The 24,383-nt window shown below is 47.8% G+C and overlaps 1 protein-coding gene across 4 annotated transcripts in view; it reads left to right on the top strand.

Moving 5' to 3' along the window:
- Positions 1-24,383, top strand: part of DGKG (diacylglycerol kinase gamma) — a 152,879-nt gene that overhangs the window by 116,984 nt on the left and 11,512 nt on the right. For all 4 annotated transcript variants that reach the window (XM_057738604.1, XM_057738603.1, XM_057738602.1 and 1 more), the window contains 2 exons: positions 3,752-3,929; positions 23,439-23,559. In XM_057738604.1, the coding sequence (XP_057594587.1) occupies positions 3,752-3,929; positions 23,439-23,559 (299 nt within the window). The remainder of the gene's footprint in view (positions 1-3,751; positions 3,930-23,438; positions 23,560-24,383) is intronic.

Raw genomic sequence — 24,383 nt, 5'->3', positions numbered from 1 at the left:
TGCCAGCCTGTAGAGTTGTGTGGCCTTAAGACAGCACCCTAACCCCGCTCAGGCCTTGTCACTTGCGGGCAGCATTGGTGCCTCCCTCACGGCATTCATGTGAGCATCCCAACAGAGAATGTAAGGGGAGGACCAGCACAATGCACAAGACAGCTCTTGTCAAATAGCTGCTAGTATTATTATTATTACCTCTAGAAGGGAGGGGGCATTTTGGCCAACAATGAATAAACTGAGTTTACGTGGAAGACAGAGAAAGTGACTGAGTGGTCTAGGAGGTGACAGGGCTGCAAGAACTCAATGCTGGGCACAGGGCTGAGCAAAGCTAATTTCAGAGTTTGGAGAAAGGTCTGGCCCAGTGGGATTCTAGCCTAAATCCCTAAATAAGAACATGTGTATAAAGGACAAAAGGGTGGAAGATACTCCAAAATCAATTTCTAACAGTTCATTAATTCTATCAAGAAGAAAACAGCAAAGAGCTTAAAAAAGAAAAAAAGAAAAAAGAAAGAATCACCATGACAGCAGCAAGGAGCTGCGGGTTGAGCCCACGCTTTAGGAGAGCTGTACACATACAGACAGGGTGTGAGCATGCAACCAGGTGCAAATACACAACGCAACTCAGACCTGTGAGCCTAGCTTTGGACAAACTGAAGGCCAAGCAGAATGTTAGACAATGTTTGAAGCAAAAAAGGACACGGAAAACATACCTCATTCAGACTTTGCCATTCCAGAAGAGTTTTTTATATCTTTTGCAGAAAGAGAGTAGCCTTAACAAAAAATGGAAGAACAGATGATAAAGGTGGATATCAGAGCCCAAAGCTGATCAATAGCGAACTAACTGGGTTTGGAAAACATACACATGTGAATCCAAGTTTCTAGACAAACCTATAGATGTCATTCGGGGACCACTTTGACAAATCCAGAAAACAGAGTGGGTTCCATCCAATGAGAGGCAAACAGACAAATATCCCAGTTTTTTAAAAATTAGAAAAGGATACGTTCTGGAAACCACAGACGGATACACTTCATTCCAACCCTTAGCAAAATTCTGGCATAAAGTATTAACCAAGTACTTGTCCTTTACAGATATTAGTGGCTTAATATGAGTTCTCTTGTTCCTTTTCTGATAGGGGTTGTAGAAAATGCCATTTGTTCTCAGCACAATGTCTTATGTTTTAGTGGAAAGAGCACAGAATTGAGGTCTGCACACCTGGAAACTAGTCTAGCTCCACCATTAATAAGTTGGGTGACCACAGGCAAGGTCCTTAACCCCATTGGGCCTCATTGATGAAAGATGGGACATGTTCTCTTAGGTCCCTCTCGTCTCTGAGTTCCATGACTCCACACTGTAATGAAAAGTGGGCTGGGTGACCATCCTGTTCAGAGGATGCAGCCCTGATAAGGCAGCCACACCCTGAGGGCCATTTAATGCACAACATCTGGTGTGTTAAGCCGACCAAGGAGAGGCCTTGTTCCCTGTTTTACCCTTTATATGTGTGTATTAATGACTTAATCTCCAAGTGATAGGAGAGGAATGGCATAGGGTCACAAAATGAGGATTTAATATACACTAGGTGGACCGGGGGCAGGGGGGGTGGGGCTTGGGCTGAAAGTCAGATGAAATTAATGAAAAGTGCAAAACCCTCTGTCTAAGTTATTTAAAAATTCCTACACAAGTTCGGGATGTGGACGAGCAGGCTGAGAAGTAGATGATGGTATGAGATCCTGAGGGCCTGAGATGACCACCCACTCAGGCTGAAGTGATTCAGCCGTCATCTAGCTGCTCATAAAAGAGCTAGTGCAAACTTGATCATCTTTAACAATAAGGATAATGAACAATAAGGATAATAGTACATGCTGCGCCCCTACGTGGGCTCCCCACATTATCTCATGTCTGAGCCATGATAATGTCATGGATCCCAGCCCCAGGAAGTGCTGGTGCCATTGCTGCCTGCCACTGGTGGCGTTTTCAGTGCTGGGAATTTATGGAGTAGAGAGTAACAAACAAATTCTTGATAGAATTAATGAACTGTTAGAAATTGATTTTGGAGTATCTTCCACCCTGTTGTCCTTTATACACATGTTCTTATTTAGGGATTTAGGCTAGAATCCCACTGGGCCAGCAGAGAGCGTGAGCAGAGCAGGGCAGACCCCACAGGAGGCTCCGGAGAGTTGACAGTGCTCGACCCAGAGGAGGCACAGCTACATGGTGGTATGAGAGGGAGGAGAGAGAAAGGAGTGGGTAAGACTGAGGCTCCAACTGCCTGCCATCAACCTGTATACTTCCATTTGTAAGTTGTGTGACTTTGGGCAGGTTACTTAACCGCCTCTGTGCCTCAGTTTCCCCAAATGTAAAGTAAGGGTAATCCTAGTAACTAACTTCAAAGATGATTCTGAAGGTGATAAATGAGCTGTGTATAAGAGCATGGCCAGTGGCAATGCTAAGTACATATGCACGATGATGATGGTGATATATGGATATCATCACGTACCCGGTAGGCGCTCCCATGGAGGAAGAAGGAGGCTCATTCTGTCTGACTTCAGAAGGGAGAATAGGAAGCAGGAAGGAAGAGAATTGGGTTCAACATTGAAAGACCTTCCAAATAATCAGAACTTCCTAATAAAGAAAGGAATTCCTGGTCACCAGAGAAGCTCACTCTATTCCACTTTGTAGCTGGGGAAACAAGTCATGGGGATGATAAGATACCATAAATGAGAGCTGCATAGAAATCAGGCAGCATACCAATATGAATGGCAATAAGCCCTACTTTCTATTCCTCATCCATTGAGAAATCTCTGGAAGTTTGGATTTGTTGGTAACCTCAAAGACGGTGGATTTTTGCTTCATGCTTTTGATTTTTTTTCCTGCCTCACAATAAGCAAGATAAAGAGCTTGGGCTTTGTAGTCAAATTCCCCAGCCTTGAATCCCTGCTCTGTGATTGATCAACTGTGCAATCTTGGATAACTCCGCTTACCGTTCTGGGTAGCATTTTCTTCTGTAAATGAAGTAAACTACCTCCAATCCTGAGGAACGAGGATTAGAGCTAATATATTTCTTGCTGCATTGGTAAGCATTATGCCAAAGTAGGCTGACTTTATAGATATGTGAGACAGACAGATTCAAGCCTTCTGGCTTTTTGTACCTGGCAGGGATGCGGGTGGTAGAGACTGGCTAAAGAAACTCTGCTACATCAGCAAGCACATATGCCAAAATTGCACTTACGATAGAGATACAGGAGACAGGAAAATTCTGAAAGCCATCCAAATCTTAAAGTCTTATACTTCTTACAAGAGGGATAAAATAAGAAGGGGTACAATGAAACTTTTCTATCATTTGTTGAGAATCTGCTGTGTTAGGTTCTGGACTCAGTGTTCCACCAGCTCTTCACAGTGGTTAGGGAGGGGCCGGATGGATGATAAGGAGGTTGGACAGGAGAACAGTTTGCAGTTGCCTTCGGAACCATCCCTAAAGCCCTTCTAGATCTGTAGACGGTTCCTGGAGCTTTGAGCTGTCTCCCCAGAGCTGACCAGGACTGGACCTCTCTCATCCCGCTACAGTGGCCAAAGAATTAGGCCTAAGCAACTTTGCCCAAGATTCATCTTCTGACAGAAGCTGGCTGGTGGCTGAGGGCCTGTCACGTTCTCCATGTGAGCCCTCCCACCCCTACCCCCCGCACGCACACACGCATACACCACCTTGGGTTGGGATATCCTGAGGGCACTAACGGATGACATTTTCTCTTTGCCCCTCAGTGTGACGGGGTCGGGGTGGACCTGAGCAGCATTTTCCTTGAAGGCATTGCTATTCTCAACATTCCCAGCATGTACGGTGGCACCAATCTCTGGGGAGAAACCAAGAAGAACCGGACTGTGATCCGGGAAAGCAGGAAGGTCGTCACTGACCCCAAGGAACTGAAATTCTGCGTTCAAGGTAAGCCAGGCATGAGAAAAATTGCTCTAGGTCCGTGCCTCAGTGGGAGGGATGTTCAGGTGGGTATGTGAGCAAACTGTATTAGGGTCTACAGCAGGCTCTAGAAGGTTCTACAGCCTTACAAGGACCCGGAGATACATTGACTCATCATCCCTGATGCTGTAACGTTTAATAACCTAATTGAGAAGAGAAAATGTACAGTAAGGGAGCCCTAAATGACAGTCAATAGTCAGACTGTGGGACTGCATGAGGTTAGGAGTCAAAGGCTACTTGTGTCAAGGTTACCAGTGTCCTTCAGTAACTAAATCCGATAGTCAATTCTTAACCTTGATCTTGTTTTATCTGTCAGCAGCATTTGACCCAACTGATCACTCCTTCCTGGAAACACTGTTCCCTCGGCTTCCAGGACTCCACTCCTTCCTGGTTTCCTCCTACCCACTGGTTACTCCTTCTTCGTCTCTTTTGCTGATTCCTCGCCTTCTCTCTAATCTCTTGTTGCTGGAGGGTCCCCAGCCCTCTTCTCTTTCCTGTCTGTACTCACTTCTTTGATGACCTCATCGAGTAGTGAGACTTTATTTAAATACCACGTGAGCGCCCGTGACTCAGCACGTCCAAAACTGAACTCCAGCTTCCCTCCCCAAACCTTCTCCACCCACAGCCTTCTCCATCTCAGTTGACGATAACTCCAACCTGTCCGTTGCTTAAGCCAAAACACTTGGCACCATCCTCGATTCCCTTTTATCTCACATCTCATATCCAACCCATCGGAAAACCTGTCAGCTCTACTTTTTAAAAACAGCTAAGATTCACCCACTTCTCACCACGCATTCCTACCACCTTGGTCGGAGCCACCATCCCTCGTCCCCTGGATTACTGCAAATCCTCCCAACTGGATTCCCTGCCTCTACCCACCCCCACAGTCTGTTCTCACCACTGCATCAGAATGCCCCTGCGAAAATATATCTGACTATGGCACTCTCCTGCTCAAAATCTTGCAGTGGCTCAGATGAAAAGCTAAAGAGCTCCATGTGGCTTACAGGGCCCTAGACTGGCCTCTCGTTACCTCCAGACTTCATCTTCCTTTACTCCCCCCTCACTCCCTCTGCCTTTGCCACCCTGGCTCCTCTAACACAGCAGGCTGCCTCCATGAGCCAACTCTTCTTCCTGCCTGGAACAACTGGGTAGCGTGCTTTAGAGGCCATCCGCTACCCACCAGGATACAGGACGCAGCCTTCCGAGAGTGCCCATAAAACTACCTTCAGCCCTACCCCTTACCAGCCGTTGCCACCAACGAACCAAATGCACCTCCGTCAAAGTTCCTGGCAGCCCTGACTCCTCTGTGCGTTGGACAAATGAGCCCTGCTGGTCCCCAGGGATTCTCAGTGGACTGGTGAGCCAGGGTGGGGGTGGGGGAGAAGCTTATGTGAGGGCTTTGGCAAAGACCCCACATGAGGAGGCAAGAGAATGGATTCAAATCCAAGTGCTGGCACTAAGCTACTTTTTGCCACCTCGGTTTTCTCTGCAGTAAAACCAGCATCTGGTGTTAAAGTTTCGATAACTGAATGGATGGGATTGACCAGACCATTGATTTTTAAACCAGACCTGCCTATCGTAAATGAAGTCCTGGGCCCCAGCCCAGATCTCCGTAATCAATCTCTGGGTTGGTTCCTGGGAATCTAAATTTGTAATGAGCTCCCCAGACAATCTGATGGGCTGCCAGGTTTGAGAAGCACCGACATAGACAAGTGTCCAGGAATCTGGGTCTGGGTTCTTTGATGTCCCAGGCTGTTAGTCCTAAGGCTGGATGCGATCCCACCAGTAGAAGGAGACAAAACTTGGCTGACCGTTGAAGGGAGTGGGTACTGGCTTATTTCAGACCTACCTATTGGACAATTAGATTGTCATATTCCGATGCAAAGTCATCAAGAGGCGTCATCTCCACGCCTCTGTCCCTTAAGAGAAGACTTGGGATTTTTTTTCTCTCTGCTGCCCTCTTAAGTCCCCTTTATTTCACACAGTAAACTTTTCAATTTGTATAAATTATTAAACTGAGTAATGTGTTCCTCTTCCTCCCTTGGCAGGGGAAGTTGTGGGTGCTAGCAGAGGGTGGGGGAAGCATTGGAGGTTGTAGAAAGTTCCTGCAAACTTTCCCACGGTGGTGTTCCCACCCCAGCCCCTACTCTGGCATCCAGGCAGAAGAGAATCAGGGCAGAATCCCCCCTCCCCTCCAGCAGGGGCTTGGGGATGCTCTTGCTGAGGACGTGTTCTGGTTGGGGCTCAAGGATGACCGTCTCTTCCCCGTGTGTCTTACCATGTATCTTCCCCTTCTTCAAGCCAGAGTAATTTGTCTGCTGATCGCTCATGACCATCATGTACAGGAACTCTCTTCCCCAAATCCCCCTTTCCCACCGCAAGAATATGCTTTCAGAGCTAAAAAATGAAGCTACTTCCTGTTCTTTAGATGGGGACACGAGCTGATCAGAGCAGAGGCTGAGGAGGGAGCCTTGGCTTCTGGGCTTTGCAGAGAACCAACCAACAGCGAGCGCTCTTTCTTAAAGGGCCATGATATCCTTTAAGATGAGACGTTAATGAGGAAAAGCTAAAGAGGCAACCCATTTTAGTGGAAAAGCGTTGGCCTGGGAGTCAAGAGGCCTGGGTTCCAGTCCAGTCCTGCCTCTCACTAGTGTGTGATGTTGGGCAAGTCCTTTCAGCTTCTTGGGTTTCAGCTTTCATTATCTGTAAAATAGGCAAATCTGACAATCGTATATGTTCCTATAGAACATAGGTTCCTCACAGCTCCACAGAATTAAGGCATGGCCAGGTTTTGGTCTAGTGGGCTCCTTGAACAGAATTCTATGGCCGATTTCTTCTTCTTTCGGGGTGTTTTGTCTCCGTTTATAGACCAGTGGCTGAGAAGGTAGGGATCTTTCTCTGCAGGCTCTTTATTTGTTGGGATTTGTTACTCCTAGGCAGTTTCTCTGGGATTGGAGGTGAGGGAGAAGTCAGGAGAGAATAGTCAGAGGGAAGGGGTTTATCACAGGAAGTGTCAGAGGAAATGACAACAGAAAAGCTTACTGTCAAATCTCATCACAGGTCAGTCTTTCTCCTTGGAAAAGCGAGCCAAGAAAGAAGGTCCATCAAGATTAGCATGGAATGAGTTCTATAAAACCATGGACTGATTAGAAAGTGAGAAGTGGTCCTGGGAAAAGCACCAAGCTTGCAGTTGAATGACCTGCGTTTAAATTTAGGCTTTACACTGTCTAGTCTTATAAACCTTGGAAAGTCACCCAACCTCTCTGTTTCGGCTTCCTCATCTGTAAAATTGGCATGATAATACCTAGCTTGTTACGATGATGGATGTCAGAGTGCCTGGATTATAGTGCAAGCTCAAACTTTAAAAAACACTTTCTTCTCACCTTTCCTGCTGTTTTATGTTGGGGCATACGAGCTGAATTCCTGATTTTGAAGTTCTCATCTTTAGCATTGCCACCTACCTGCACTATCACTAAGAAAGAGCAGGGATGCTGCCCAACTCCAGCCCAGGCTTTGCCCGAGAACATGAAACCCACACCTTCAACCATACCTACGGCCTCCTTTCCTAGACCTTTCACATTCCGGGGATGGAGGCTGAATGTTACTCATCTTTGAATCCCCAGTGCCTGACCCAGGGTGATTAGTCCAAAAAAGGTCATTGGATAAATGAGAAGTACATGGGCAAGGGTTCTTTGGGGGTTCTGTAGTACCAATAAGAATAGTGACAGGTATTTATATTTCGTTTGGGCTTGCAAGTAGTTTTGCATATATTAACTTAACCTAACCCTAACCAGAAACCCATGAACAAGGTTACACCCACTCCCCTCCACGTCCTTATTTCATAGTTGGGAAAAACAGAGGCCCAGAGAAGGGATAGGACTTACACAATTTATGTCCAGTGGTTGCATCAGAACCAAGTCCCTGATTCCTAGCCTAGCCTCAAGTGGCTAGTGTCCAACTAGAAAATTTATTTGAGGTCCTATTATGTGTACTGCACAAGCCAGACACTCAGAAAACAGAGAGCGTTTATGATCCAGTCCAAGGAAAGCTCCACATACACTTAGTTGAAATTCTGCTCCTCCTGCAAGACCTACCTCCAGGGCCATCTCCTTCCTGGAGCCTGTGGTGGCACCTTGGGAAGTGAATCTGGCCTCCAAATTCCTAGAGCATTTAATTTGGGCTTCTGTCTTGACAGTACACTGATTATGGGCTGCCTTGTCTTACAGGCATGTGTATCATCATATCTTTCTCCTGCCAGTACCTGGAAAATGGGGAGCATGTGTTCTCCATCTTTGTGCCCTCTTCAAAGCCTAACATCCTACCCAGCTCAGGTTGTCCTACAGAAGAGTTTGTCAGAGGGAGAGAGCTGGGGGGAAGGAATCTTGCCTTTGGTCTGTGAGCACAGTGGGCTGTAGATTCTGGAGCTGGACAGGAATAGATCCTCAGTGAAAAATCTTGAAAAAAAAAATAGTCTTATAAAGAGAATTTGATGCAAGAACTTGTGAGACTGAGAATTTCGTTTCACGCAACCATTAGAAACTCATTTGATAAGTAAGATGTGCTGGCTGTCTTCAAGTAAGTAATTCAAATATAGCCTAGAGGACTTATAGCTGAGAGTCGGTATAGGGTAAGGGACTAACCATGGAACTAGCCGTTAGAAGACCCGACCTCCCCACCACCAGCCATGTGATGTTAATTGAATCACTGAATCTCTCCAAGCCTCCATTTCAACCCTTGCAAAATGCAAACTATTATAACCTCTCTCCCTCAGCACAGTCACCTTGTTTTGAGGGTTAAATGAGGTCACCCACGTAGAACACTTAGCAGAATGCCTGCAACGTGGTGAGCGCTTGATCAGTAGTAATCAGAAGAATTACGAAGTGATCTGTGAAAGGCGATAAGTATTTAGGCTGTGAGAAAAGAGCCAAATTGAGAATTTCACTCTCTTGAATTCTGCTTCCGTAATTGGGTCTGGATTCTTTAAATTGGTTCTAACAACCTGTAACTCTAGGGTTACTTGTTGGCCCTGTGCTTAAGCGTGTTTGGCCTTTGTTGCTGCTAAGGTGGGAGTTCCACCCAAGCGGGCTATCTGGTGAAGCAAGGTGAGGATAACAGTGCCAAGTCTTGCAGCAGCAACAGCGTGCACGGCACAAGCTAGATCAGCAACCCCCCCCCGCCCCCCCCCCCCCCCACACACACACACGTACCGGGAGCAAAGCCCTGGAAGCTCTGCTCTCTGGCCCCACCCTGGATGTGAATGCGGAGACTTCCTACACAGGTTCTCAGACCCTTCTCTGAGCCTCATATCTGTCCCCATCCAGCCTTCAGCCTTGAGCCAGCAGCAGCCTTGAGGCTATGTCACCCATAGCTGCCCCCCGGCTATTTGATATTAAGGCCACCTTACCCTCCGTGATTTCTTAGTCAGTCCCATTTGAACTGCGAGGAGGGTGTCCTAGACAAGATTCTACACAGAGAGGGCAAAATCTCCCCAGCCTTTTACTAGGTAATAATTTTTGCAATTCCTGGTAAACAAAGACAGGGAGACAGACATTGCTGGTAGGATGTACACTTTGAATCAGTTTCCCAGCAGCAGGGAGGGGCTTTTTGTCATTTATTCAACACACACCTACAAAGCACCGACCAAATGCCAGGCACCAGGGCACAATGACAAGCAAAACCAGACCAAGTGCCCGCAGCTATTAGGGCGTGCGGGAGCCAGGCCCCAGTAAGACAGTCCCTCAGACAGGCATGTAATTAGGATCTGTGGTAAGTGCTAAGAGGGAGAGTTGCATAGCGACCCAGCACCCCAGCAAGGCCAGCCGGCCACCGCATGGCTCACAGATATGCCTCGCTAGCCTGGTACTCAAATTGACTGGCAGGTGCTCACACCGGCACCCTCCTGGCAAAAGCATACAGTCATCAAATCTGCCACCCAGATACTAGGGTCTTACCTGGGAAGAGGAAAACCCTCCCGCTTCACAGTCAGTGGACACCACTGCTTTGTGGGCACAGGTGGTTCCGTCTGGCCGTGCACTGTGCCCATGCGGACCTTCGCTAATTGCATGGGTTGTACGCTGAATCCCAAAACCAGGGAAAGGGACGCCATCCAGCCGTCACAGATCCCCCCTCCCGGGTGGGGAGCCAGAGCTCAGATGAGACCACAGGACGGATGATTATGAGCTCACCGCTTCTCAGGGCTCTCTCCTCACTCGTGGGACGAGCCATAACAGAAAGTGGCTGTTCAGTGGGGTTCAGGAGCTGTCCAGGGTTCCAGGTCCCCAGTTTTCCCATTCGGTGGAGATCTGACCAGAGAGACAGTTGTAGTGAGCAGTCGCCAGCCACTTACTGCTCATTTGGGTTGAAAAATAGAAACGTTCCTAAAAAGCATGCATTTCACAGAGGTGTGGCCAAAGTCTCACCTAGGGGTTGAGATAGAGCAAGGTGAGGGACCCCTAAGGAGCCTCGGGGCTCTCGGGGGTTGTGCACTGGGACACCCTTCAGCACTGGGAAGTCACCATGGCAACACACCAGTCATTCCTCTGCAATGGTGGCAGGCCTGCAGAGAGACTCTGCTCTGCTTTTCACAGGAAATCACAGCTTTGTCACTCAGTCCTTTCAGCACCCACATTGGAATCAACGTGCCCCAAACCCAAAGGAGGCATTCTCTCCCCCCTCTTTACACACCCTCCACTCTCTCCTAAAGTCCCTGCCCATCACTTGTTGCCCAAGCTAGAGACCCAGAGTCACACATTTCCCCTCACAGCGATTCGCGGAACTCTCCTGTAATTATTCACTCACATGGTGTCTCTTTCGTCCAACGTGAGCTCCTCAGCTCCAGGTGTCATAGTTCCTTCTACATCGCTGTGCCTGGCATGGCCTCTGAGACCTTGAAAGAGCTTATTAATATTGGCTGACTGAAAGCACCCAGGGCCAGGGACACCTGGAGCAGGGAGATAGGGAGTCGTGTTTGATGGGATGGAGTATGTGTGCGATGCTCATGAGCGATGTCCCCAGGCCCCTGTGCCGGCATCAGCCTGCACAGGAGGCCAGGAGGTCTGCCTCCCATCCTCACTGGTCCCTCCTCTGTGTTCCCAGCGGCCTCTCCATCACACAGTCCCTCCGCGCCTGTCAGGGCTGCCTGCTGGACTCTGCAGGTTAGGCCAGGTATGTTTTTGCAGCTTCCAAGTGAAGGCTACACACCTGGATTCTCAGATGCCTGTTTCTGTAGAAACGATGGTGCTTTCTATGCAGTGTTGAAATCCCAGAATCACAGGTCTCCTAGAAATTGAGAGATCCTTTTGTCCTCTAGATAAGGAGAGCGAGAACCAGCAAGGTGAAGTGGCGGGCTCTGGCCCTTGGCCAAACCCTGACTGAAATGCAGGTCTTTTCGTTCACACAGGCCAGCCCTGTCCACTGGAGCAGAGGTTGGTAAAGTTTTCCTGTGAAGGGCCACATAGTAACGATGAAAACAGTTAGGCTTTGTGGGCCACACAGTCTCAGATACAACCACTTACCTCCAACCACTTAGCATGAAAGCAGCCTCAGACAACACGCAAGTGAATGGGTGTGGCTGGGTTCCAGCCCAGCTTTATTTACACAAACAAGCAGCGGGCTGGGTTTGGCCCTTGAGCCGTGGTTTGCCCATCCCTGCACTGGAACCTCGTGTGGTCCACAGCCAGCAACAAGGGCATCACCTGAGAGTGCCCGCATGTCGGCCAGACCTCCTGAAGCCGAATCTGCCTGTCAGCAAGGTCCCCTGGTGATGCATGCTTGCTCAGCTTTGAGAAGCACTGCACTGGTGGGCCTGGCTGCTCCCCTGAGAATATCGAGAAGATACTTTATAGATTAGAAAAATGAGGCCCGGGGAGATGAATTGACCCATCCAAGGTCACACACATTGGTGGACCTGGGACTAGAACCCAAGTTCTATTATCTTTAACATGGAATTCTTTCTACACACACCAGAACATCTACCCCAGCCTCCCCGTTTCTGCCTGTCCCTGACTCAAGCCGCATTTACTAGAAATTCAAGTGAAGCAATCCTTCATTCTTCCCCAGCTGACTGGTGAATCAGGACTCTGCCTCTAGCTGTGACTCCTCCCCCGAATGCCCTGCCAAGACTGGGAGGGGCAGGCAAGGCAGAATAGGCCTCCGGAGGCTGTTCCACGTCTGCAGAGGGAAACTTGCTCACACAGGTTAAAGCTAGAATTAAACTCCAACTGAATTCCTGCCTTAGGATGTTTGCTGCTCAAAATAGAACCAAAGAACCAAGGAAACTTTCATTTTTCACATGAAGAAACTTCTAGACTGGTCCTCTGACAGGCCTAGACATCTTGGATTTTCCCCTCTTCTGCTTGCCCCATCTTGACCCACCACCAACTCCTGCTCGCCTGTAGCAGCTTTAATATCCGGCACCTCCCAAGACCCAACCCACAACAAAACTGCATGCTGGCCACACGCTCTGCACAGACTGTGTTTCTTGATCTGTTTTTAAGTTGTGCAAGAAGTGCTTCATCTTCTTAATTAGTGAATAAATATGTATTGGGCTGTTATTGACTGAGCACTTATATGCAGGCCAAGCTGTTGCCTCTTTAATTATTTAATTATTTTATGGCTGAGGCTAATGGAGTTAAGTGACTGGCCCAAGAATACAGATAATACCCAGTAGAGCTGGATTCAAATCTGCCTTCAGGTACTGAGTGCTCCAGGTGCTGTAGAGGGTACAAGCACAAGTGTGACGTAGTTCCAACCTCCAGTAGATCCCAGTCTAATGTAAGAAACATATGTAGAATGATCATGTTATCAGTGGCATGGCAGGCAAGCAGCATGGAGCGGTAGAAACAGAGTATGGTTAGAGTGTGGGGGTAAGAAAAGGAGGGGCTTTCCTTAGGAACTCAATCCCCAGCTGCCCAGCACTGTGCCAGGCACCTAGGAGGTGATCAATAAATATGTGATGTGTGACTGGTTGACTGAATGAATGAATGAACAAGATAGAATGTGTGTATGCCACTTGAAGCTGGAAAAGATTTGAAAAGACGGAATGAGAGACGAGGTACCCCGGCTAGAGCATTAGCACACAGAAATAGCAACGGGGAAGACTCGAAAGCTAGAGAGGTTTGAAGTAATGTGCCATGGAGTTTGCGTATGACCCTTTCAATGATGGGAAGAGTTGAAGAGCTTTAAGCCAAGAGCAGTAGGATGAGAGAGCAGTGCGCCGTTTGGATTCAAGGAAAGGGAAAGGAACTGGCGGCAAGGAGGCCGGCTAGGAGGCTGGTGCCGAACCCAGGCTTACAACTCTCAGGCCTTGAATGGGAGTCAGGGACACAAGAGGGAAAATAGACAAAAGCCAACAGGAAGTGGGGGGCAGACAAAGCAGACACGACCGTGTGGGTGATTCCTGCCTCCCTACAAACCACCCAGCAGGGTCCCCGCTTCTTCTGCCCACAAGCTCAGCCCCCGACCCAAAGCCCTTCCCATGACCAGTGGCTGCTCTTGGCAGAACGGATGCCTTAAGCAGGGCCCTGCGTCTTTTCCGCCAGCACCCATCTCTTCCCATTTTCAGGACAATTCGTCCAACACTTGTTAAGCACCTGCTTGAATTTAGCGCTAGAGGCTAGAAATGTTTGCATTTTTTATCTCATTTTAATCCCCTACAGCACCCCTGAGAGACACTTTATAATTAGAAAAATGAGGCCCGGGGAGGTTAATTGACCTGTCCAAGGCCACACTAACTGGTAGATCCGGGACTAGAGCCAAGTCTAAGGATACCAAACCTGGCATTCTTTCCGTTCACACCACAGTACCCTCCCCCACCTCCCCCTTTCCGGTTGATCTTGACCCAACAGCCAGAAAGTCACAACGATCCTTTAGCTTTGCCTTTCTGGCATGTGTGCCCCCTGAGCTCTGATTCGTTTGGTGGGTGTAGCTCTCTGTAACGCACCTTATGCATGTCATGCCTGAGACTCAGGCTTGAGTTGAATTGGAAAATCTCACCACTAATTGATTGATTCTATTACATACAATGAATGTGGAATTGAAGCTTCTAGAGCTCAGCGGGCAAAGTCATGCCGGATAGTACACCAGCTAGCATTTTACCTTCAGTCTAACAGAGTTGGCTTTCCAATTAACAAGAAATCTCTGCTGAGAGGAACTGAGGAGAAACTCCCCCCCTCCACGCCCCCTTCCTGCCCTCAGACGCCCCGACATGCCAAGATGTTTGGTCTCTACTTTTAGTCCTTTATTCAGAGCTTATTTGGGGGGTCAGACAGGCCTTGGTTTGAATTCCAGCTTTACCATATGCCAGCTTTGTGACATTAAGCAAGTTCCTCAACCTCTCTGAGCCTCAAGATTTTGTTGTTGTTATTGTTGGGATAATAGTTTCTACCCAACAGAGTTGCCACAAGCATTAAAAACAATAATATTTACAAAGGTCTAGGCCTAGAGTCTGTGCCCAGTAACAGTCATTCTCTTCATGTCCCTGTTGGGGCCACCAGGTCGAGACTCCTGTAGCTCCACTCTCTCCCAAGCCTTATAAGATGTCCTCACTCTTGGTCTTTCTCAGAGGCATGGTGACATCAGGCCCTCCCTGCAGAGCCATTTCAGGAGACCATTTCTTGCGGAGAAATTCCCCACCCCACAACGCCAGCAGCAGCTGCCGCGCCGCTTCTGAAGCCCCTGGCCCTTAGGCATGGAGAAGACTAGGAGCCTCCGCCCCCAACGTAGGAGCCTTCACCCGAGCCCTGCCAAACCTGGGAAGAGAAAGCCATACAGAACGGAGGCCCTGTCCTTCCCTCCCTAGCACCCCCCCACCCCCTCCCCCGCACAAGCAGGCGTTCAGGAACCAGCCGCAGTGGCCACTGTGAGCCCACGTGTCGGGTGCGGCAGGATGTTCTGTCTTCTGCACACTGTGAGAGACGGCAAGGCCTGCTGCCAACCTGCTCGTGACCCAGCCGGCCAGGAAACCCAGCCTCCACCTTTGCTGGAAGAGCTCACACCAAACTTAAGGATAGAATGCCCTCACCCCCCATCAAGGAAAGAGAGGCCCAGCGGAGGAAAGTGACTGGCCCAAGGTCACACAACCAGAGAGCCAGAGGAGAGGCAAAGGTCCAGCCCCTGCCTGCTGGGCCAACACATTTCCTCCTCCTCCCACCCTGCAGCCTCTCTCCTCCTCGGAAAGCAGTGGCTCTGGGCTGCTTTTCCTTCCCGTTTCCATCTGGATTTTCCAGAGTCCGAGACCACTCAATACCCTGTGGCCACTTTTATGCCCTGATGGGGCTTCGCAGACCCCTGGGAGTGTAAGATACCAGCAAGCCAGTGTGACGAGGGAACAAAGGAAACGCCCATCAGAAGAGGTACCCGGGTGGACCAGGGAAGTCAGAGCCAACAAGCCATGCCTGAAAGGTCTCCAGATCCTCCGCTGCATCTTCATTGCTCAGCCCAGGAACAAGGGAAAGCCACCAGGACCATTGTGGGATCCTCTCACTCTCTCTCTCTCTCTATTTCACACACACACACACACATACACACACACAGGAACACAAAGGCAGGGAAAGGAAAGGAACTGAAGAACTCACTTCCAAGTAAAAAGTTCCCTGTTTTCAAGTTAAAAAGTTGAAATAGGGATGCTTCTCTTGCCAGGAGGGACAGTCACCCTAAAATCTCAAGGTCACAGTATCTCTGCTCCCCTTTTCCTTAGCGCCCTTCTCCTCCTTCCTTTCCTACTCCCCTCCTCCATCTTCTCCTCTCCTTCCTCCGGTGCTGCATTCTCTGGGTTACATTAATTACCATCTTCAGAAGGCCAAGCACTTACTGTGTAGCAAAGACCATTTCCTGAGGGCATCCCTTTCTAAAGAAACATAAAATCACAATAACAGCCACTGTTTCTTGAGGGCCTTCTGTGTGCTCCCTGTGCGGGCCCTGAAGGGCATCACTTCTAAACCTCACCAGCAACCCTGCCAGTAAGGTTATTAGATCTACATTTTCCTGATAAGAGACAGACTCTGAGAAGCAAAGTGACTTCTCCCAGAGTAATAGAACTAGTGAGAGCCAAACAATAAGACTCAGACCTTCCAGGTTTGACTTCTTTTGAGGCCTTTCTCCTTGGTTTGCAGATGGCCCCACGCCGACTGCCTCTTCATGTGGCCCTTTCTCTGTGCACATGCATCCCCAGTGCCCCTCTCTGTGCCCAGGTGTCCTCTTCTCATAAGGACACCAATCAGATGGGAGCAGGGTCCACCCCTACTGCCTCATTTAAAATTAATCACCTCTTTAAAGTCCAAAGCCTGTGCTCTGTGCTTCACAGCTTGGCTCAGCTGGGTTTACAGAATGCCAGGGGGTGAGCCCCCTGCTTGTTTGGTTTGCCAGCGAGGGGCTCTCTGATTGTATGCTGTGTCTGAGGTAGGATCTCTAGGGAAAGCACTGGTCATAGGTTACCCTTCAGGTAAGTTACAGGTGGAATACCCGAGGGCCTGATGCTTTGAAAGGCCAGGTGGGAACATGGAGGTAAGGTACAGCCTTCCTTCCTTCCTCATCTTTTTGTGCCCGAGGAAGCCCCAAAGCCTCCTCCATTCCCATCTCCCCACCCCCAGCCTGTTTGCAGGCCACCATGCTTCTAAGCAGTCTTTGAAGCTCTCTAGCTGCGAGCAGCCTTTCATCTGCACAGACCAGACCCAGTGGGAAGCTTAGGTGGGCTGATCAGTGCCCGGCTTTGTTGGGCTCTGGGTTCCTGAGCCGCCAAGGGCATGTGGCCTATCTCCATGGAAATCTGGAGGCAGGAGAGGAACCCAAGGTGACACCTGCCACAGCCTGGGCTGGCTGAGTCTGCCAGCTACCACTCATCTGTCTAGACTGTGGGGGCTGAACCTGGCCCTCTGCAAGGCAGAGCAGGGTTGCATCCTCTCTGAGGAGAGTAAGAAGGTCCCACACACGCCCTCCCTGTGCATGTCAGGTTCTCAGGAGCCCGGTGATAAGGGACATTTCTAATTACTGTTTACTGAGTGCCTTCACATTCTTTCTTTTGTCCTCAAAATAACCCATGAGGTAGGTTTTATTATTGGCCCTCTTGGGGGCGGGGACATTGGAGGGAGGGTTTTCGTCTCACCCCAAGTTCATCTGTTGAAGCCCTAATCCTCAGTACCCTGGAATACGTTGTATTTGGAGATAGACTTTAAAGAGGTAATTAAGTTTAAATGAGGCAGTAAGGGTGGGCCCTGCTCCCATCTGTCTGACATCTGATTGCTGTCCTTATGAGAAGAGGACATCTGGGCACAGAGAGAGGCACTGGGGATGCCCGTGCACAGAGAAAGGGCCACGTGGAGTGGCGGTCAGAGGGTGGCCATCTGCAAACCAAGGAGAAGGGTTCCAAAAGAAGCCAACCCTGGAAGGTGCAAGATGTACCTTGACCTTGGCCTCCCAGCCTCCAGAACTGTGAAGAAATAGATCTGTGTTGGTTAGGCCGCCCAGCCTGTGGGTTTTGTTATGGCAACCCTGGCAAACTAACAGACTCAGAGAAAACAAATACCCTGCCCTATATGCACACAGCCATTCAGCTCTCAGCCCCAAACTCCAGAACCTGTGCAGAGTTTCTCAGCTTTTTCCTTTATCCTTGTGATTCCAGATTTGTCTGTCAGAGGCCACATATGAAGGAGTAACAAATTTTTGCATTTCCAATGAATCGGACACATACCCCTGTCAGTCAGAGCTTCAGGTCAGCCTTAGCTGACTAGTGTTACCTGCTGAACTGATAGGATTCCAGCCCAAAGTAAGGACAGATACCTAACACCTCAGTCCACCTGTGCTGCTGTAACCCAGGTAAAGGGGCAGCGCCCAGAGGTTTTTATCATGTCACCCAGCCAGTCTAGGGTGTGGGGCGACCTTCCTCATCCCTGGGATGGGATGGTTCACAAACTCTCTGGGTGCCATCATATACGCAGCATTTCAGCACCTCCACTGAGGGTTTCTTGATTCCTGGGGTGGCCCGTTGCAGCCCTCAGCTCTGAACCCTGGAGTGCTGTGCTGATGGAAGGGAGGAGCAGGGTGGGAGTGAGACTGAGGGTAGCAAGGCATCCTGCTAGGCTGAGGATCTCCCACGCCTTCCGGGGCACCGCAAGCGAGGAGCCCAAATCATGACAGCCAGACATCCCTTACCTCTTAAAGGACTGAATTTTCATTCACGTGACCCAGCTGTCTCGATGAGAATGAACATAAAAATTACGCATTAAAGAAGAGAGGTGAAAACCAGACTGGGCCATCATTATCTGTTAAGTGCAGATCAAATGAGTTAATTTGTGGAAAACCTGTCACCCAGTTTAATCTAGGCAAGTCGTTATTGTTATTCAGTATCTCTTTCCTCTTTCGGGCTAAACCCGTCAAGGGCTTCGGCACAAAAGCATGTATCTTATTCAATGTATTCAACAAGCATTTATTGGGGCCCTTCTATGTACCAAGGGCTGAGCTAGCTGCTAAGGATTCAAAGATAAACAAAACAAGAATACATCCCTGCCTTCAACTCTCAGTGGGGTTGGGAGAGTGATGTGTACAGAAACAGTTGTCGTTGGGTGAAATCCTCTGAGCACAGGAGAAGGAAAAAGCACACTGCCTGCGGTATCCCGGGAGGGTAAACAGGAGCTCTCCAGGCAGAGGGATACCTGTGCTGGGAAGAGGGCCAGATAGCGAATGACCTCGCACGCCTCACTAAGAACTAAGATGCTGTCCCTTGGGCTTCCAGAGGGTTTGAACAGGGAAGATGTGCGCCTTACATAGGAGTGCTCCACCAGCCTTTACCTGTTGGTCCTGAGCTCCACCCCCTCCTCCCGACTGTGGGCAGGTCTAAAGAAAGAAAAGCAAAATGGGGCTGAGATCGAAGTGGGGAAAGGAGCAGAGTCAGGGAAGAGTTTAAAGGAAGAAAAACAGCTGGAGCAGGACGCCCACTTCCTCTGAAGCTCCCCTGGATTTACAGGCTTCATGTGGAGGTGTGAAACCATGAGGAACACTGAAGATTGTTAAGGATGTTTTAGCCTGCACACTATGGTCTGGACTCTTGCACACAGCTCCAAGATGGCAGACAGACAGACTGTGGGGGGTTGCCAGGGTGACTGTGGCAGGAAAGGAAAGCGACACGTGTTTTGGGAGCCCACTCTGTGCCAGGCACTTTCACGTCCACCTCTGCCCTGAAATCTCACAACCACACTTTGAGGTCAGTATTATTATTCCTCACTTCTCCTTTTCGAGTGAAGAAGCTCTGGCTCAAAGCAGTCAGGAAAAAACTTGTTTATATTCTTCTTTAACTCCTGCATGTGTTTTGGGCAGTTTTATTGCCTAAGGCTCAAGTTCTCCAACTTGATTCAGAGTGTGCCTCAGAATCTTCCAGAGGGCTTGTTAGGACACAGACTGCCAGGCCCAACCTCCTGCATTTCTGATTCAGTCGATCTGGGTGAGGCCTGAGGATTTCCGTTTCTAACAAGTTTCCAGGAGATACTGATACCACGCTCTGAGAACCACTGGCCTACGGGGATGATCTGCCCAATAACCTGGTTCAGCGGTTCCTAAAGAGTTTGCGTTTTGGAATCCCCTGGGAAATCTTTAAAAGTGAATACTGATGTCTAGCTCCCAGGCCCTTCATACTTAAAATTATAACATATACATATTTAGTGTTTCTGAAGTCTGTAAGCACTTTAATAGCGGTGTAACACTCTGCAGTGTGATACCATGTAATTTAACTATTCTCATACAGGTAGGAACGGTGGAGGGGGAGGTTTCACTGTAATAAATGATGCCACAATATTCATATTTATATAAACTTATATTCTGTCAGTGGTTTCTTATGATCCATATCAAGAAAGAAGTGAATCAACAATATGAAAGTTTTAACTCCTATTACCAAACTTCTTTGTAGAAACTTTTCTGCCAGTTTACACTCTGATCATAGGTGTGAAAGAATGTGCATTTTATCTTCTCTTCCCAGTGCTTGGTGGTATGGTTGGTGCCACGGAAGGGTTTTTGCTGTGGGGGTGACATGAGCAGATACGCATTTATAAAATCCCATACTGGAAGCTGAGTCAGGTGGGCCAGATTGGAACTACTGTCGCTGTCCTTGCTGTTCCGCCTTTGCTTCCACATTATCTTATTCCCGTGTTCCCATTCATCTTTTCTCTTTCTTGGAGAGCATATATTGGTTGCTGCACACAGAGCACCGCCCAAGGCTTTGTCGCCAAGGGCCTAGCTCTGTGGTTGCAACAGGTTGGTGCCAAGCCCAGAGACCCTCTTTTTATATTTCTATTTAAAAAAAAAAAAAAAAAAGAATCTCTAGATAGTAATTCTCATTAGGTAGAAATATTTTTTATATTTTCCAGTGGAATTGCCAAGTGAGTTCATTGTTCAGTTAATTTCCTTGTGCCTCCAGTGACTATCCAGTCCTGCACACAATCATCCCTGTCCCTGGACTGTCCTTCCTCTTCCTCCTTCTTAACCCAGCAAATTACCTTGGCATTCATCCCTCAACACCTTCCTTAAACATCTGTGACACCTGCCTTCCTTACCTCGCCTGGTCAGAATCAGTTACTCAGGCCTTCCTGTTCCTATAGGTCACTGACTACTTTTTCTACACCGAACACTTTTTCTCCCTCTTGGCCAAGAGTTCTTGAAGAGTAGAACATTTTGTATTCCCAGTTCTAAACACAGTACCTGGCACTTGGTTGCCACTTAGTAACCGTTGAATGAGCGAGTGAGTGAATTAATGAATTCCTATTTTACTAAGGTACATGGACATTCCATCTTAAATATGAATGAGTTGGAGAGTGTAGAGACAATATGGAGATGATATGAATTGCCAGAACCACACTCTGAATCATGGGTACCTAAGGTAAAACAGACACGTGGTATATCAGATGACCTGATCCTGGATTCTAAGTTCTGAACATTAAATGTTCTTATGTGCCTGAACTTCTACTCTGTTCTTTTTCATTTTAACTCAAGATTTAGTTTCTGCATAAGTATCTGTGTGCTAGAGGAAGTACAGGGAATTAAGTGATGCCAGCATTTCCCAAAATGTGTTCCAAAGAAAACTACCAGGGATACCTATAAAACTGTTCATAGGTATCACACAAGAGAAGAGTCTCATGGTCCGGTAAGTTTGGGAAACAAAGTTAAATATATTTCTTTACCTCAGAACTTCCTGGTAGGCATTTTAGGAAACTGAAAGATCAGTTAGGCAATGGTAGAGAAATAGAGCAGTCAAGTCCTCCTTCAGTCGTAGACAGGAGTCACACCAGCCTCTTCATGCCAGGGAAGATTCAGAGTACAAATTCAAAGGCAGAATGGCAAAAAGTATAACACGATCCTAGCCCATTCTCCTACACTTATCTCCGGAGTCCCATCTTTGTGTAAACCCCTGCCCCCAACCCACCCACCCACCGTACTGATGAGATCAGCCTGTATTACGTCTCTTCTAGAGCCAGGAAGCAAGGTAATGTGTGGGAAGTGATAACAACTTCTCGAGTTAAAGCCATTCAACAGGAAAATTTGTTAAAAGACCAAGACATTGTAGAAGCTGAAAACACTTGAGTCTATTAAGTCCCCTGCTTCGTAGAACATTTTGTTACCAGGGAATGTTTCAAGGAGGGAGAACATTGAACTATCCCAGCACTGTCAGATACCAAAGCCTGGTACAAAGAGCAACATTTTACAAGACATCTGTCTCTCTGCCAACATAGAAACTTCTGTAAAGTTCTACCTCTCTTTTCTCCTCCTTTCTCCTACCCTAGTATAACCTTCCCACCCTCCTCCCTCCCCTTCCTTCTCCCCCTCCCTTCCCTCTCCTCCCTTCTCCCCCTGCCTCCTCCCCCTCCTTCCCCTCTTCTCCTTCTCCTCTTCTCTCTCGTTCACAACCCATATTGATTTCACAGACACTGTGACATGACACAGTAAGTGAACTATCCATTAGTTATTCAACATACTTTGGTAAGAAGGGAACTAATTAACTAGAGGTTTAAACGTTAGCTGTTTATTGGATCTAAACTCCTTAAGAGAGCCTGGAGTGTTCTCCTAAACAAACTTCACCCTTTCATGGCTTCTTGTTGTAAGTCCAAATGAGATGGAGCGTATAAGGAGACAGTATGCAAGTCCAAACGAGATGGAGCGTATGAGACAGTATCTTTTCACTGGTGTTAAAAAAGGAGTACCAGAGAAGGAGAATGGGAATGTCAGTGGGTGTAGAAGGGAAAACCTATGTGCCTGTCACAGAGAGACTAATGCAGTTTTTCTATCTGTTGGTAGCTGATGTCCATCAGTGATCATCAATAGGTTAGACTGAAGCGATGTTCACACATTTGCGGTTAGTCCATTAGTTTAACTGTCTTCATTAGAAGTATATCCGTCAAGAGAATGTTCTTTAAATAACAGTCCTCCAAACAAGAAAGTAAAGACAAACCCAAATGTCTCCTTGCCGATCTTAATAAACATGGTCGCAGTATACCAGGAGGCACCTTAGAAGACAGAAGCCATCTGTCAAATAAGCAAAAGCATTAACAGGACAATTTTCTAGTTTGTGACTATTAATAGGATGTTTCCTCTGCCTTAGTAGGCAAAGAAGGAATGGAGGCTGTTAAAGAATCTGCCTTTTTATTTGCTTCTGTTTTAATAAATAAAAGATGTGTTGTAAAAAGGAATCTTTGGGCCCAACAGCAAACCTTAATCCTGCCATTGCTTTCCCCAGAAATTGGACAAGCACAATCCAAGCCCCAGGAACTTTGAGAAAAAAGGACCTCTTCCAGGTGCTGAATCAAAGGCAACTACCACTATGAGAAGCGATCAAGCCTGTGTGACTCTGAGCCTGAGACTCATATTTTCTGTCCCTTTTTTTGTACTGTGGACCCAGAATAATCTGGTGTAGGTGAAATATTCTTTTCCTTGGCTCAGAGTAGGCACCTGGTGTCCTGAAAGAGGTCACTGACTTCCCCAAGGATGTCCAAGGAGGTTGGCTCACCGCTGACTTACCGCAGGCCAGATTTGAAGTTAATTAAGCATCAGTCATCGTCAGTAGGGCCAAGATGTTATTCAGACATTCAGGGAAGAGAAACCTGATCCAACTCTGGATAATGACCTTCATCAGCATTCCTTCCTATCCTAATCCCAAACCAATGTGTCTTTAGCTGCACTGGGGGGGTGTATTTCAGAAGTAGCTGGTTCATCCTTTATGTTACTCTCCACTTGAAGAGGCTTCGAATATGTCAGCCTGTTCACTGGATGCATGTTAACCTTTTGGATCAAAACCTTTTTTTTTTTTTCATGACAACTGGGTTTCTGTTTATGAAAAGGTACATTTATTAACCTCTGGGGAAATTCCCTCTTCAGAATGAGGATGAAAATGATACTTAGTGGGAGATGAAGGGATGGCCATCTAGGGATCAGACCTTCTGGTCCAAACCAGGCTGGGAAACAGAAAGATGTGTACGCACTGCTTTTGGTTGTCTCACTCTACAGACCTCAGTGACCAGCTTCTTGAAGTGGTGGGGCTGGAGGGAGCCATGGAAATGGGGCAGATCTACACTGGCCTGAAGAGTGCAGGCAGGAGGCTGGCCCAGTGCTCCTCTGTCTCCATCAGGTATGCTTCCTCATCACCCAGCAGCCCCCAGTCTCCCCACCTCCCTGAATATTCTTACCGATAACAACTAGGAAACCATCTTTAGGTTTCAGTGCAGAGAGAGTAGGGAGGCAGAAGCTTGAAAACTTTTATAAAGAATGTCTTTGGACACACTTCCCAAACCGGGTATAAACAACCATCCAGGACATCAACTAGAGGGTCCATCACAACTAGTATAGTGTTCTCTTAGAATGAACTGGTGACATTCTCTAAATAGGATGGTCATATTATAAGGTCCAGAGAACCAGAGGTCCAACTCCTTGCCTCCTTTATCTTTACAAATTGAAATGTTCAGTGCATGCCAGAGGGCATACTTTGACAAAAACTAGGCTATCTGTTCTACCCTGCTCTTTCTTGGATAGTGGTCTTATAAATACTTTTATTAGAGTTAGCAATCCCATATACCTTTGTAGAGCTAAACCATCAACGTCAGCAAAGCTGTCATAATTGACTAAGAGGATGACAATTCTTTCGAATATGGACCACACAGGTCAGCCCCTGCAGGCTCCTGAAGAGTTGGGGTTTAATGGAGGGGATCTTCTGATTTTAATAAATGAAACTAGTCACAGATTTTTCTCCACCTGATTATTTCAGGAGTCCTTATTCGTTTCCACTTCCCATTTAATTTTATGAATCAAATCTATTTGTGGGTCTTGGGGATCTCCTGGAGCGGACTGCTGCATGCAGGTTTCCCAGAGTTATTTAAACACAGAACCCTTTTACCCCTTAACCTCTTGGGTGAATGTCCTCGGAGCACATTTGGGGAAACTTTGTTCTTGGTGCCA

This window comes from Hippopotamus amphibius, chromosome 6, assembly GCF_030028045.1.
Source record: "Hippopotamus amphibius kiboko isolate mHipAmp2 chromosome 6, mHipAmp2.hap2, whole genome shotgun sequence".
NCBI lineage: Eukaryota > Metazoa > Chordata > Mammalia > Artiodactyla > Hippopotamidae > Hippopotamus > Hippopotamus amphibius.
The sequence above is the reverse complement of the archived record's forward strand: the minus strand, read 5'-3'. Positions and strand labels throughout refer to the sequence as shown.